The 16610-nt window shown below is 34.7% G+C and overlaps 1 protein-coding gene across 8 annotated transcripts in view; it reads right to left on the reverse strand.

Annotated features, from left to right (window-relative positions):
- The window catches only part of STAP1 (signal transducing adaptor family member 1), a 59989-nt gene that overhangs the window by 33061 nt on the left and 10318 nt on the right, over positions 1 to 16610 (reverse strand). For 4 of the 8 annotated variants that reach the window (XM_079153711.1, XM_079153709.1, XM_079153708.1 and 1 more), the window contains 4 exons: positions 10234 to 10305; positions 5949 to 6062; positions 3918 to 3974; positions 796 to 995 (listed from right to left, as the gene is read on the reverse strand). In XM_079153711.1, the coding sequence (XP_079009837.1) occupies positions 796 to 995; positions 3918 to 3974; positions 5949 to 6062; positions 10234 to 10305 (443 nt within the window). Of the gene's footprint in view, positions 1 to 795; positions 996 to 3917; positions 3975 to 5948; positions 6063 to 10233; positions 10306 to 11042; positions 11974 to 12013; positions 15707 to 16610 lie in introns of those variants that run through there. The other 4 variants (XM_079153713.1, XM_079153714.1, XM_079153712.1 and 1 more) reach the window with 4 other exon arrangements.

The following is a 16610-nucleotide window of genomic DNA, read 5'->3' on the forward strand; positions in this document are numbered from 1 at the left end:
ATAGTGGGACAGGAATGATTTTAATTTTTTCTTTATTTATCTGTAATAAACACATTACCTTTTAATTGAGCAAGAAAGAAAAAGAAGTCTGTGTGACTTTTAACCTGTTAGTCTATCAGTTGTTTTTGGTTTCAGGTAAAAGTAATGGTTGGCAGGTTTCAGTGATTGTAGTATATATAGACAACATATCAGAATCTGATGTCAAAGATGGTACCAGGACAGGTTTCATTGACAAGAATGCCAAGATTCTAGAAGGAAAGTGATCACAATCTTTTCAACAATACAGAAGAGAAATGGAGGATGATGTTCAGTTCAGCATGTTCTGTGCCCTTTCATTTTCCCAACAATACATACTTTGTAAAAGGCTTTCATCAGTACAAGTTCAATGACTACTCACTGATTGGTCAACTGAATACATTACAAGTATTGAAAATTCTTCAGTATAATTTATGATAGAAGACAAGTCAATTATAGAGTTGTATGGTGAAAAATGCCTTTTCCTTCCTCCTTCATAGGAAATTTTATTTAGGTCTGAGCTCCGGAAAGAATAGCTGTTCAGTCTAAAGGTGTGGGTAGAAGGGGATTTCCTATGTGGTAAGAAGTTTGGTTCAAATCTGCATTATGTTGATCATAACATAGAAGAGGAAATGTGACAGGTAGTCAAAAATAGAGAGCTTATCTCCAAGAGTTTTTATTGTCCCTGGTTTAATAAGGCCAAGTTGGTAGCTCTACTTGATAATTAGATATTAGTCTTAAGTGAATGAATAAACTGGGGTTTATTCATTGTGTACTTACACTGGCATAGGGTTCTGTACATCCACATAATCTTTAATTGTTTCCTTCTCTTTTTCCACAGGTGTAATTGATAGCTGCTGTGTCTCAATCCTTCTATTCTTTTCTCTCTCTAGGACTTCGTGCAGTCTAATAACTTGTCCAGGTAAAAGAGATACGTGTTGTGGAACTGATAGCTGAAACCAATTAAAACAATAGGCAGACTAGAAAGACAGTTAAATAACATATTAATTTAGTAGAGATTATACTGTTATGGTCCTAAGGAGCTGTAGTTACCTGACAGAGAAGAACGGGTAGAATCATAGAGAGAAGATCTTGATCTAGGGTGAATGTCTTAGAACTGCCCCTAAACCAACTAGAACCTATGCTGCGTGACACCTGTTCCAATAAGTCAACCTTATGACCTGGTCCCAAAGTAAGCTACATCTACCTTGTAGTAAAAGCTAATTTAAGTAACAACCTCTCAATTTTCATCCTGAGCTCACTAGTACATCAATGCAGGAAAGTTCAAGAGCAACTGCAAGGTGCCTCATTCTCTCACAAATTAGAATATGTTTCATCTTATTATGCAACATAATAAGAACAGCAATCAGAGGTCTGTATCCTGGTGTGTTTCTGTGTGTATAGGTTTTGTTGTTATATTTTCTAGAGATATATTTTGGACTGAGTCGCCTGCATATGTCCTCCTAAAGTGTATTGATACCTCCAATTTACTACCTCATTATGACCAGTTATGTTCTCTTGGGAGATAGAGTCCAAATGGAAGAATGTTTTACTATATGGAATGCTTCCTAGTCCATATAGAGAACAGCCATATCAGATTATAATCTTTATCACCAGAGGGGAATGCATACTTTTCCAATAGTATACAAGATAGTCCACATGAATGTGGGAAGAAAACAACAGAACTGCACTTTCTATACTGTTTTGTTGCTTTATGTTATTGGTTGTCTATTATGTACATCTGTAAATATGAAATTTAAGTAAAAATTTACCACTAGAGATACACAATCAAAAATATTTAAAGATCATTCCCCTAGGTAACTAAGCTACTTAATAACCAGCAAAGCTATTTATTTATATACCAAACTAGAAAAAACAAAATTAGGATTATTAAAAACTAATAAAACAGTTACTCCTTAAATTTTAAATGTTATTTTAATTTTTTCCTTTCAGCTACTTCTTACTATTATTCTGAAGCATCATACACAAAACAATGTTATAAGACAGGTATTATTTTCCCCACTTTACAAGTGAAAAAACAAAAAGAAAAAAAAATTCTCTGAAAGATTAAATAACTAGTCCAGGGTCAAATGGTTAAGAAGCTGTGAAACCTGGACTTCAACTTGTGTTTATTTATTTGATTCAAAAGCCACGTCTAACCTAAACTCTTCAACAGTAGTCTGTGTTTCTCACACTTCTCTACTACAATTCTAACAACAAAAATATGACTATCCACACATGGTGATTTGGGACCACAGCCCAAAACATTTATAGAGTACAAAGGTTGAGAGAACTTGTCTTCTCTAAAATTCACATGAGTTTTATTTTATATTCTATAATATACCTCTATGTTTTAATAGAAAAACATTTTTTTATTCTTACCTCAATGGGTAAGTATAATTAGTGTACTGGAAGATGCGCCAAGTTTTATCTGGTGTTCTTAGTGTTCTCCCGGAGGCCTCCTCTCATATCCTTGGGATACTTGCACCCCAGCATCAGAACCACAGTGGTGCACAATGATACCTTTTCAATGTTAGGAAGAACTTGACATAGACAATGCCATTTTGAAACATATCCTCCATCTTAGAAGAGTCACCTCAAGGTCACTCTGATTCAGCCAGACCTAAACCCCAGACAATACTCCATCATCATGTAAAGAAGAAAGGATATTCTTCTCTGGGACTGGAGTTCTAAAAACACCTGGTTCTACAAGGAACAGTGACCCCCTCAAAGAATAGAGATGTCGGCCACAAGAACCCTCCCTTGACAACACCCTAGCACAGGCGTAAATGCAAAAATTCCCTCATGCTCCTATATCTACCCCAAGTGGAAGACAGATCTCAGTCTCAAATAGGCCCCACTCTGAGAATTGGTCCTAAATAAGCCTGTATTATTGTTGAACCTCCTATATCCTTCATTCAGTTCTTCCCTTATATCCATGACAGAGGTAGAAAGTACAATTCCCCCAAGAGTTCCTTCCCCATGCCCACAAGTTGACATGTCCATCACATCTTAAACTGGTCTACTTTTCTAGCATCTCATGACTTCCTTACATGGCAGATGAACCTCCAAACTCTACCACTTACTGGCTGAGATAAAGAACCAGCATCCAACATCTAGGTAAAGTGCAGTGCTTATTTCATGTAACTCCAAAGGCTTTACTTAGAAACTAGCTTTGGATAGATTCTGTGTTTAACTGACCCTAATAAGCATGGACATTTTTCATAAGCTTTAAAAGTATTATTGAACATGGTGTTTTTGAGGAGGCTGGTTATCAAATTATCTCATGTTTTGAAGTCAGTTGCTATAGTTTCTTTATTCAATATAATGGTAGTTATATTGTTACAACAGCTAACTCTAAGCAGTAGATCTTTCTATTTGTCTCTGATAAGAGGCCACCCAATTTAAACAGATAAGCATCTCATCCCTTAAAGATTCATTGAACTAATGTTTAAAGGTGAGTTTTAATTTTGATGATTTCTCTCTTTCATCTTGTCTGTTATTCATAAAATATATCTCAGTAAATATTTTATAAATGAATAAGAAAGAATTGGAAATTATTTTAGAGAGTGCTATGTAAGCTACAAATGTTAGAATATACAAGAATCTCTGTGTCAAAAAGATAAGTTAGAAAAAGTAGATTCTCTGACCACCTGTTAGTCACTAGTGTACTGACTGGTTTATTTTCTTTGCAACAGTCATCATAATATGAAATGATTCTGTTTGTTTACTTTTATTTTCTTTGTCCCTCTATTTGCCTGATAAAAATGTGACTTTGAGGAGCAAGTGCAAGAGTTTAGGCCTTTTTCAATTGCTATATATTCAGCCACTTTCACTCAGAGTAGGTGTTCAGCAAATATGTGCTGAGTAAATGAATCAATCAATAGTAATGATCTTCCCACCTCTGTTACTGTAAGAATGAATCCTCTCCATTCTTCCCCACTTTCTGTATTTTCTGTCTAAAGATGAAAACAAAAACAAAGACAAAGGAAATATATGAGTGACTATGAGCACTAATACTTTTGTTAACTTCAAATAACTTTAGACTTTCATACGATTATATTGTCATACAATACATAATCCATCAAAACAGCAAGACTGACAAAATGCATTTCTTCTATCAAGGAGCACATTGTTTAAGAAAACAGTTGTAATTTTCTGAAACACTTAAATTCAGTTGAAAGGTAGAAATAATTCATTTTCATTCATTTTTAGTACTATTAATGTGTGTTTCTGATGAAATATTTCAATATTGTTTTTTATCAGAAAAAAGAATTATAAACCTTAAATCTCTTTGTTTACTAAACAAGTAAAATTGTACAAATTTATACTTAGCTCAAAAAATCAAATATTAGCAAACATTTCTGCATTATATCAATTAATGCTTACTTTATTACTATTTAGTATTAACCAGTTTAAAGTTTGAGGCAACCAATGTAGAAACTTTGAATTCTTAACTTTAAAACTACTACTATTAGTACTACTACTACTACTAACAATATCAAGCAACATCTTTGGAGCACTTATAATGGCAGCTACTGTTCTAAGCATGCTACAGGTACTATTTTTGTTTAATATTATTAAGCAAACATAATAGGAGGCCACTGTTTGGACCAGGCTCCTGCACTGAGCCCTAATAGACCAGATTAGAAATCAAAATGGAGTCACTCATGCAACATAATTTCCACATCACTAATCTAAAACTAAGATGTTATATGACTAATAGATAAGGGAGGGGAACAATGTTACAATTTTTAAAAAGTGGTTCAGGTATGCTCCAGTCAGAGGATTATATCTGAGCACACATATTTCTGGGTGAAAAAACAAAGGCATAAAGAGCTTAACTAACTTGCCTACAATCATACAACTACTACCTAAATCAACCCAAACTGAAATGCAGGCACCCGTTATGGTTTATATATGAGGTGTATCCTGAAAAGTTCATGTGTTAGGCAATGCAGGAATGTTGAGGTGAAATGATTAAATTATGAGAACTATAACCTTATCAGTGTATTAAAATTTAATCTGATGGATTAAATTTTGAATGGACTATAAAATGGTAACTATAGGTAGGTGAGGGTGTGAGTAGAGGAAGTGAGTCACTGGCAGTTCCCTTGGGGATTATATCATGTCCCTGGCTTCCTGTGCACTCTCCCTTTCTCTGTCTCTGTCTGTCTGTCAGTCTGTCTGTCTGTCTCTCTCTCTCTCCCTACTTCCCAGCTTCCATGAGCTGAGCAACTTCCCTCTGCTCACATCAGGCCTAGAGCAATGGAGCCAGTTGACCATGGACTGAAACTCTGAAACTCTAAGCTCAAAATAAACTTTTCCTTCTCTAAGCTGTTCTTGTCAGGTATTTTTTGGTCATGGCAACAAAAAACTGACTAACATAGCACCAGATTCCAATTCTGTGCCCTTAAACACTTTATCATCTAGGAAACTTGCTTAAAATGTAGATTCTGGGTATCAGGTTTATGTGGGGTCTGGCATTCCTAAATCCAGGTAATTCTTATTATGCTAAGGTTTAAAAAATTGTTTTCAAGGTTAATCAGTAATCTTTTGGCAGTATCTCCTATCATCTCTTATTTAATTCCAAGTTGTTCTTTTAATGTTTATGTTATTACTATAGTTGTTGGCTGATTATTAGTTAGCTCACTTTGATGATTCAAGAACAACTTTTTAAAAACACCAGGTGGGATCTCTGACTTTGTCAAAGAGTAGAAGTATAAGGTTTCGTTGTGTTTGTGTACTAAATAAATGAACATGTTCTTCTAGAATTTAGTTCAGAAAAGTGTAGTTCTTGGTAAAGAGCAAGAAATATTAACAAAGTATAAACTTAGCTCCTCTTGTAATTCCTCTTTATTTCATCCACTGGGTGTGTAGAGGTGAATGCTATTATAACCACAACTCTTTACAGATTGTGTCTCCTCACTCACCTTCAGCTGCACTTCCTCTTTTGGCAAAACAAGAGTAAATTTTGCACAGTTCTTTTCAGTTGAATTTTGGTCAGTAAGGCATATAAGGTCTATTATGTCTAATTTGTCCACATACTACAAAGATAAAAGAAAATCTCATTATTTCATGGCTCATACATATTTGTTCTAGCTGGAAGAAAAATAATATTTTACTTTCAATTGATTAGTCTTTTGCATGATACCCCAGTTTTCCTAGCCCCAGAGAGCATGTGGAAGTGCCTTATGTGGTAGTCTGCTGTACCTGAATCATACAAGTATGAAAAATTATTAAGTTTTCATAAATTTTGTAAGGGAGTTGTTGAACCCAGCCACTATTAAAAATTAAATTATATAAAAATAATTTGTAACTCAGTATGTTAAAACAAAATTATAATTAAATTCAAAATTTTAATTTTCTATTCATATTACTACATTTTACATTCTTTATGCTTTTGTGGCTATTTATATCTTTGTTCTGTGTGGTAAACACTGTATATTTTATTCTCAATTCCATGTTCACTGAGGTCACATTGATAGGCTGAAATTAGCCATGGCAGGAGTATTTATACCGTGGGAATTGGTAAGCCCCTTACAAATCAGGGCTTGATTGTTCTGGGGGCAGTTTTTACTTTTTATTTTTGGTAAGAGACCACATAGTAAATTCTTAGGTATAAAGTCTCTTTCGCATATTCTTCTTGTTTTTTTTTTTTCATTTTTTTCTTTATAACACTTGAAAACAAACAAAAAAATTTCATAGCTCAGATTGTATAAAATCAAGGTCAGATTTGGCGGATTTGGTCCAAGGTCCACTGACTTCTGGCCACTTTGCGAGGCTTAAGAAAGTAAATGAGAAGATGTTAATAACGCAGATGAAACTTCTAAGTTTGTTGTAGCCAAAGCTGTTTTCATTGTAAATGATAAAAAATTGACAAAATATTAACTAATTCTTCAAAGAAGCTGATTCAGTAAAAAGCAAGGAAACCACTCTATGAGAATCAGTTTGCTTTAAATGGAAATTACAATAAAGGGAATTGTGCATTTTTCTATTTGCTGTACATTTTTATATCAATAATATTTCTATGTTTATGTACATTTATTCATACAAATATTTTTTTCCAGAAAGCTAATTTCAACCTTTACCATATACCACTGAGGTATATGGTATAGATAGGAACATTAAAAAGTTCCTATCTTATCCAAGTGAAACAAAAACATTTATTCAGAGCATCTGGTCTATATGGACTGATCTGCATGCAACAGGACAGCTCTGCCCTCTAGTATTAGAAAAAACCAGAGGCTTTGTAAATGATTTGTTTTTGTGTGTGTGCTTGTTTTTGTTAAACTAGCTTCATTCTTGACTTCTTTCTATCTCCTATTAGTTTTTCTTGGTTATGTGTGATATGATTTGTTTTACTGTATTCTTATAAATGTTATTTTTTTTCTGAATCAGGTAGTCATGGAAATAGGAAAATAAAATTTTTCCAGAGCCATTTCTACATTGATGTGATTGAGAGTAAGTTTGAGTTGGTCTCTTTATGTTCAATGAACAAAGAAGACTTAAAAACAGGAGAAGATGTAGAAAGAAACAAAGTCAGACTTTAAACAAATAAAATTTTTTCTGATGAACAGTCTAGATCAAGCTCAGTGAGTTTTGCAGCAAAAAAGAGGAAGCAACAAAGGAAGAGGTGGTAGAGTTAGATAGAGTGCTGTGGGCTGATCCATTGATTAGAGGAAAGGAAGTCATATATTTTGTTTTTAATTTTAGTGTCACAAAGAGCCTTAAAAGTCAGCTGTCTAACATGGCTGCCACCTGATGCTTGACTCTGCTCCAGGGTCTCCCTCCAGTGGTCCTTCAGCCTCTGGTTGAATATCTTCAATAATAGCTCATGTCTCCTAAGCAGCTCTGCTTATTAGCAAGTTTTTGCTTACTAAGCCACTGTTTTTCTCCAGGTAATTTCCATTCATTGGTCTTTGTTCCTTTTCTCTAGAATAACACTAAACAAATTCAATGGCTCTTTCACATGACTTCCTGACAGTCTCACAGACATATAAAGACAGTTTTAAATACTGCCCTCCTGTAAACTAAATAAATACCTACAATTCTCACCTGGTCCATTTCAGTGACTATCTGAGACTATCAACAAAAAAAAAAAACTACCCAAAAGTTCTGCATCTTCTTTTAAATATCAAAATTGGTAAATGAGCAATTCTGCAGCATTTCATTTTAACAGAATTTTCATTACAGAGTAGTTCAGAAGGTTAGCACATGAGCAAGATCTGTATTGTACCCCTTTTTATTAGCTGTCTGATCTTGTACAATTTCCTAATCTTAAAAGGTCACTATTCTTATCCAAAAAGTGGGGATTAAAAATATACCCGCTCAGCAGAGTTGCTGTGAGAAGTAAATAGATAATGCACATAAAATGTTTGAATGTTTATTATCTGCCATGTACTCCCTTACATTCTTATATAACCCATCTCATGTAATTCTTTTGATAGTCTTATGAGATGGACCATGTTTCACCCTACATTTAGAGATTTGAAGACTAAGATTATGAATATCTCCTCTACAACTCTTTATGTAGCTTGCTTCTCTAGATTCACTTACCCTTTTACTACCCAACACTGCACCAGGAAAGGGACCTTTCAGGATGACATTAAGGACTTCCCTTATCCTTTGATTTCCTGTTCTGTTGGGCCCCTGAGGAACACTGGCAAGAGATCAGAGGAGTGAGGGGAGTGAAGTTGGATATATCTTACCCTGTGAGGTTGTTCTCTTGATCAAAGATCTTACCTCTTTCAAGTATGATCTCTCCCAGTCTTTTCTTTTTCTCCTTTTTCTTGGTAGCAAGTCACTAATATTAGGCCCAGGGTTCTGTACTATCCTTTGTGGTGTCCTTACTGTGCCCACTGCTTTTAATATTTATTTTAAAATTTGATGATACTTTCTTCAAGTTGTGCAATTTGAGATGTCATCATTTTCCTACCAGTTCCCTCTTTGATACACAGAGACACAGAGAGATTAGGTAATTAGCCCAAGATCCCACAGTTAACAGTGGCAGGATGGGCAATATGTCTGAGGCCACTAGGCTCTCAGTCACTAAGCTGTTCTGCCTCTTGCCACACTGTAGTAAGTGAACAAGAACAGTTAACACTCTCATTTACTGTGCATCATACAAGGTTTTAGATAATGGGCTTTTGATTTACTAACATCAGTGGGAAGTTGGAATGCACAACTGAGAACTTCATTTTTTAACAATTTATTATGGCTTCTTTTTTAAAAAATATTTTTAGTAGTAGATGGACGACACAATACCTTTGCTTTTTTTTATTCAGTTTTTTTATGTGGTGCTCAGGATTGAACCCAGTGCCTCACATGTTCTAGACAAGTGCTCGACCACTGAGCCATACCCTCAGCCCCAACAACTTGTTGTGGTTTCTGACAACACCCTTGTATAAATCTTGTCTATACAGAACTCTGGTGAAAGAACCATTTTAAGTTTATTTTTTGTTTTTGTTTTTAATGGTCTTTGGCTAGTTCACTGCTAACGGTGCCGAAATGCCTAAATGTGGGATATATTGGATCACGGTATTTCTGTTTCTTTCCTTAAATCAGGGTATGACAGCTCTAATAAAGATGTTCTAAGAAGAACAGGCTACTATATTCATGATATAGAATGTTTATATCTAAATAAGTTACTGACCCATTAAATTTCTTATAAGTATAGTATTCCAAAGTGGGCAAACATTTGCACTAAAACATCTTATTCATGAAATAAATGAGACACACAATCAAAATTTGAAATTAAAACAAATAAATCCCTTGTGTTGCTCTTGTGCTTTGTGGGGTCTGTTTTTGTCTTTACAGAAAGATTAATTTGTGACATTATATGTTGTTATGCTCTGGGTATTATCTTGTTCAAATTATAACTATATGCTACAGCAAGATAAGAAGTGAGGAAATTGAGGCTATCACTTGGTATTAAGCAATTTATATCCAGACACCAAAAATTTCCACTTTTTAACTAAGCTCTTATTATCAGGATCAGAAAGAAGAGAATGAGTTAATACCTTCTGATTTCCCCAGGAAATTTTACCTTTGATCCTATCATAATCGACAGCCCTCAGATTAAAACTTTCTCAGCTGACTTGGTTATATTAGAGCATCTTTATTTTTGGATGACAGAAAATCCAAAAGAAATAATAGACCGTGTGACAAGAGCATATTGGGAAAAATTGAATCAACTGAATTTATTTAACTACTTACTGTTGTATTTTTCTTGTCGGTATAAAAGAAAAGTGTAGTTCCTCTCAACTCTGTCCAATAACGTTTGTACTCCTGTGGGAAAGAAATCGTAGGCATTATTTCTTTAGTGTATATTCAACTTTTTCTTTTTGACATTTTCCTTTTTAGCTTTCTCAACTGCTTTGTATAAGGCTCTTCTTTCTCCTAAATAATTCCCCTAATTTTTAGTGGTTTGATTTTATATTTCATTCTTGAGTAAATTCTTCTCAAATCTAGTTTAGCATAATATTTGAGGTAAGAATACAATTTGATATGTGTTTAGATAATTTTTCAAAATCTTCTCAATGATTTTAGACCATGTGTGCCGTTTCAGTGGAAGCTTGTGCATGTGAAAGGGGCTGTTTAAGGGCCCGGGAAAGGGTAAGGGTATGATATCTAACTTTTAGAACTGATGAAAGGATTGAATGAATTAATACATGTAAACCAGTTAGCAGAGTTCACGTTCATAGTTTGGGTTCAACAAATAGTATATATTATTGGTATAGATCAAGAAAATGTGAACAATTGTTAATGACAAAAATAATACCATCAAAGTTAAACTTTAAAGACTAAATTTCATTCATGTGATATTTAATTATTGGCACATTCACATTACTATGAATTCTATAGAAATATAATATTTTAAGTTTTAAGAAATTTAAATAGCATCATCAGACTCACATTTTACTCAAGTGAAAGTCTACTTGAATATTAAGATTGGCTATATTACAAAAGAATAAAAGTGAGTTTAAAGAATAAAGAATAAAATATTTCTATATCTAAAGACTTACCTTCATATCTAGTTCTTTCCAAAAGTATGTTTTTAAGAATCCCAGTAAGTTTAATAGACATATTGATCAATCCTTCCTTTAGGATTTAGTAAGTTGAACTTTTGCAATTTGTTGAGTCATCATGGCTTACATGTTGAAGATAAAGTTAAGAAATCCACAAAAATTATTTTCTTCTTTTTCATTTTTTTCTCTAAATGTGAAGACACTTTCTACTCTAGTATTTTTTGCCCTTTCCTTATGTCAATATCATGTATCCTTATTTTGACCTAGGACAACATTTGTCACCTCTTCAGAATTTACGTGTTTGTTTTTTCAAATAATAGAACCCTACAACCTCATCTTGCTTTTATTTTCCTAGCTCCCAAGATTGAATTCTAATGTATAATAATAAAATAATAATTCTTTATTAAAATCATCATATTTTCTTGTGTTCTTGATAGAACTATTTTCATCTCTTAATAAGCTGCTTTACTCTTATTTTTCTATAAAACACGCCATCTTAAAAAAGAAACCAACACCCAAGTGCACTTACTGAACTAAAACAATTCTAAAACAGTTCTGTGGCTTGCTGATTGTTTTTCTGATCTGGGTGTATGTGGCTGCGGCCGAATGTTCTAGAGTAGCCTCATTCACCTGCCTAGGTCTGGGTTGTGAATGTACAGCTCCTGGGAAGGCTGAGACAGTTTAAGTCTTACTCCTTATGATCTCTTGTCCTCCAGTCAGCTAGCACAGATTTGTTCACATTCTGGCAGAGGAATTCCCAGGAGTAAGAGAGCAAAGGCCAATGCAGAAGCATATTCTAAGCTTCTGCTTTTGTCACATTTACCTAAGCATGTCATATGACCCAGTCCAGAGGCAAAGGGTAGAAAAATAGACTCAAACACTTTGAGGGAGGAAAGGAAAGTCAATTTCATTGGGATGTGGATATAGCAATGCTTAAACAAATTGGTAGTATTACTGCAGCAACCCACCTCAGGGGCCGAAATGGAACTTGGAACACGGTATCTTTGTCCAAGTTCTGTGATCATTCACTCCAATTTACATCCCTAAATGAGAGCTCACTATAACCTGAAGATGCTACCTAAACAAGAACAAGACACAATTCAAAAGTACATGGGACTGAGGGATCAATCAACATATAGTCCTCAATGGAGCAATCACAAAATGGGGCAAAGAGGTTCTTCATCTTGTCCGAAATCCAGATGCCCAATGTGTGTAGTTGATAGCATCAAGCAGTTTAATAAGACAAGAAGCAAATCTCTCTCCCCTCCCCACCACCCTACGTGGTATAGGGGATTGAACCCAAGGGCACTCTCCCACTGAGCTACATCCCCAGTCCTTTTTTAGTTTTTATTTTAAGAAGGGTCTCACTAAATTGCCCAGACTGACCTCCTGCCTCAGCCTTGCAAGTTGCTGGGGTTACTGGCATATCCCACCGCACCTGGTTAAGATAACAAATCTTAATTTCAACCCCATTAGAAGTTTTTTCTTTATTCTTTTCATATAATAAGCAAAGTGCATTGCCCCTTGCCTGGCATTTCTGCTGCCTACACTTTCCAATCTATACTGCATTATTGAATACTGCCAGAATGAATGATCTCCTCTGAAGAGTAGAATTGGTGAGTTTGGAAGGCAGCATGCTCATCTCAGCCCCTTCCTGTCTCCTCTCAGCTCAGTCCACCAGGAGACAGCAGATGTTCTGTTCCATTCCCTAATGGGTGGCAAAGGACCTCTAAGAAGTGAAGGTTTATGCCTCTCAAAATGACTTGAGGTAGCTCAAGACTACCTAAACCTTGGATAAAATGTTAGCCTTAAATCAAAATCACATATTGGTAGACTTTAAACAGTAATAAAAGTAAGTAATAGATCTTAATTTGTGTGATTCCTGGTTCTGATTGGTTTCCAACTTGATAGAGAAAAATCCCAATGAATAGTATAAAAATGTAAAAGTTGGGGTTATTGCTCATGGATATTTGTTTTGGAATAATTAAAATGTTCTGGAAATAGTGAGATAGTTGTCCAGGTTTGTGAATATATTGAAACACACCAAATAATAATATTTATTATCCCTCCCTAGTAAGAGTTCACTGTTAAGGGTCCAAAAATAGAAATAATGAAGCCAGTCTCCTGCTATTGCTTCATAGAGTATTGAAGAACTACATGAGATAATAAGGTAAATAAAGTATATAGAACCTGGGACATGGCAAGTATTTAGTAAATGTTGATCACTTAAACAACAAAAATGAAGAAGAGCATTATTTCATCACTCATATTATTGATATGTATTTTGCACTTTTTTTAAATCTCTGTAATAGTTATTCTATGTGCTGATTGTGTGTGTGAGCTAGGGAGAGATGGGGGTTTAAAAATGTCTAAAATTGATGTCTTTCAATGGGACTGGACATGAGAAAGATAGGATATTTTATATGCCAGAATAATGAGGCCAACTGTCATTCCTATATGACATCACCCTCCCAGGTTGTCTTAAATAAATTAAAAAATCACAGAGAAATTTAAATTCAGAAGCTCCTACTATATACAGACACTATGGTCAGATAGCTGTTCTACAAAAATGATGAAAGTCAGTGATCTTTTATTCTCCCAAAAAGTACTTGAACTTTCACAGATTTGACCTGCAATGAAATAACAAAAAAGTTCTAATTTATCTTGGGAGTTGATTTGTTTTGTTTGTTTGACTTATCACACCACTTTTAAAAAATTAAGGTGTTCACATTCTGCTCTATGGTAAGCTTCTTCAATGAAAGGAGTAGGTCAAGGTCAAGGCTAGTTTGTATTTCAGAACTAGAATGGGGGTAAGGGAGAATGCAGAAGGAGATGGGAATGTTGTTACATTGTTTAGGAACTTAAATCGTCCATTGTGTAGTTTTACTAAAGTACGTCTTCTAAGATTGAGTCTAACGCCAAAACTAAGCGATTCTTGAAAGAAAGGAAAGCAAGAGAAACCCCTGAAGTCAAAGTCTACCATTGTTCCTTTTTCAAACCAGCCTCATTCATTTAATTGTACATAACTAGAATACCTAACATCACCAATAGCCAGTCGAGGATTATTGAGTTCCCTCTGAATGGACAAGCAGACATTCATTTGTGCTCTCCTCAGAAAAATTTACAAAGATATTCAGTCACAAGAAAGTGATATTAATTGGATATATTTAATCAGGGGAAAATAGGAGTTTAATAGGTAAGCAAACCCAAAAACTCATGGAAAAGATTAAGGAGATTTTAATAAAAGGGGGTAGAGGCAAGTTAAAAGATACTGAGTTGGGTGCAAAAGCAGTCTTGGGGGAAAAATAAGATTACAAATAACAGTAGGCCCTATAAATTACAATCACATTCATAGACCTAAAGGCAAAACAAACTTACATTCAGCATATAGAGACCTTTAGGTCACAGTCTTGATTTAGTTTCTGGTAAGAACTCATGAATACCAGTATAATCTGAGTCATCTATAAATATCAATCAATAATTAATATCTAGGTATACATATTTAACTATAAAGATACTTAAATGTTTTTAAAACAATGTTGAAGGCTATGTCTTTCATGGAAGTAAGTTTAGTCCATAGATTCTTATTTTTTAACAATCATTTGTTATGTCACTGAAGTAAGGCAAGAGACTGAATGAGCGTTTTGAATGTTTCACTAGCTTCATATCTATTGGATGACCTGATATTTAGAATTTAAGATCACGGTCTCATTTTTATTCAATTAAACAAAAGGTTTTGAGAGTCTACTGAGCTTAATGTTGAGCCCAATATGAAAAGAGTATCTTGCAATTTGACTTCTCTAACCTTTGGGAGGTTATAATCAAATGGAATTAGAACTTCAGATTGCAAGGTAGCATTATCTCCACAGCACTGCGATCAAATCTAAGTTCCCTAATGGGTGAGGAATCTTGAACATAACATCTGAGGGCCACACCTACTTATCTGTGAAGTAGGTAAGATCACTTCTACCCAGAAGAGTTACTGTAAGGACCAGCAGGATAAGAGCCTACCATGATATCTACCATATATCACACCTTAAGAGAATATACCCATTATTATGTACTCCACTTGTGTGAGAAAGTGCCCTTGCCTAAGGAAGGATGTTGTATAGTGGTTCTCCAGAGTAGGGTGCAAAGGTGTGCAAGATGGTCCACTTGGAAAGAAACTTTTGGAATACTAATTATATTTCATTTATTTCATCCTAATTCTTTTTAACATATATTTGATAATTTTTCTTTAATATTAGTGCAGGATCACATACACATAATTTCTAAATAAATTGATATATTAGGAATCTGTATTCAAAATGTTTCGGTGAAAGACAAGTGTTATTTAAAAATTTGTAGATTTCTGGTCATAGTAAACTGTGTTTGAGAGCACAAATGAGATAACCCTAATCTTTTTCTAAATGAAATAGAGGTAAGTACAGAATTTGATGGAGAAACATTATATTGACAATTATAATGAGTACATTCTTAGGCTTATGTTCAGGTTAATAGGACACATTACCCACATTTTATAAACTTTAGCACATCACACATTGAAGGAACTATGAGTTGTTGCCCAAACTCTCTAATTTTCAAACAATTCCAGAAAAGTTAGAATTTTTCCTATTTGTAATAACTGTGATGCCATTGGTAACACATTGTGGCATTTGATACATTTTATTACCAAGTACTACTTCCTGGTCAATTCAGAATCCTAATGCTCCAATTGAAGTATTACCACATTATCTTTTCCATGAAGATCACATTTTCCATGGATTCTTGATCTGAGATCCAGTCTCTTTCAGCATTGTATGTAAAATGGTGTATGCTGGTGCATTTTGAAGGCAAAACTTAAATTCTTTTCTCCTCCTTCTCCTCCTCCTTCTCCTTTTTTTGGGGGGGTGGGGCATTCGGGATAGGACTCAGGGGTGCTTTACCACTCAGCTACATCCCCAGTCCTTTTTATTTTTATTTTTTTTTTATTTTGAGACAGGATATCATTAAGTTTCTGGGGATCTTGCTAAGTTGCTGAACCTGTCCTCAAACTTGTGTCCATCTGCCTCAGCCTTTGAGTGGCTAGTATTACAGGTATGCGCCACTCCTCCCAGCAAAGCTCCTTAAATTCTTAAAATTGTCCCAACACAAAAACTTCTAAGACTTACCTCTCAACATGTAATCCCTCTGTAGATAATGTTACTCCTATTTTCTCTATCTTAAATGTTCTGAATTCCTTCGGCAGACTCTTCTTAGCATTCTGCAGAACCTCTCAATGTCCTCTATTCCATGGACACCGAAGATGACCTACCTACAATACCCTTGGCTCATCTGACTTGCAACTGTTCCCTGGTATTCTGCTGCCAGTGCATGGAAATCCCACTTCCTTTCCTTTCTTTTTTCATAGCTTCTAATTTCAAACACTCTATCACTGTGGCTCTCCTTTGAGCTATATTATTTGTGGACCAAAAATCAGACTTTAGCATGTTAAATAGCTGTATGATATATGATGTAATGGGAAAACAATGAATCTAACCTTTAGTATGATCCAGGTGTTTTACATATTTATCCCTTTTATTCTTG

Source organism: Sciurus vulgaris (genome assembly GCF_902686455.1).
Source record: "Sciurus vulgaris genome assembly, chromosome: 9".
Lineage (NCBI taxonomy): Eukaryota > Metazoa > Chordata > Mammalia > Rodentia > Sciuridae > Sciurus > Sciurus vulgaris.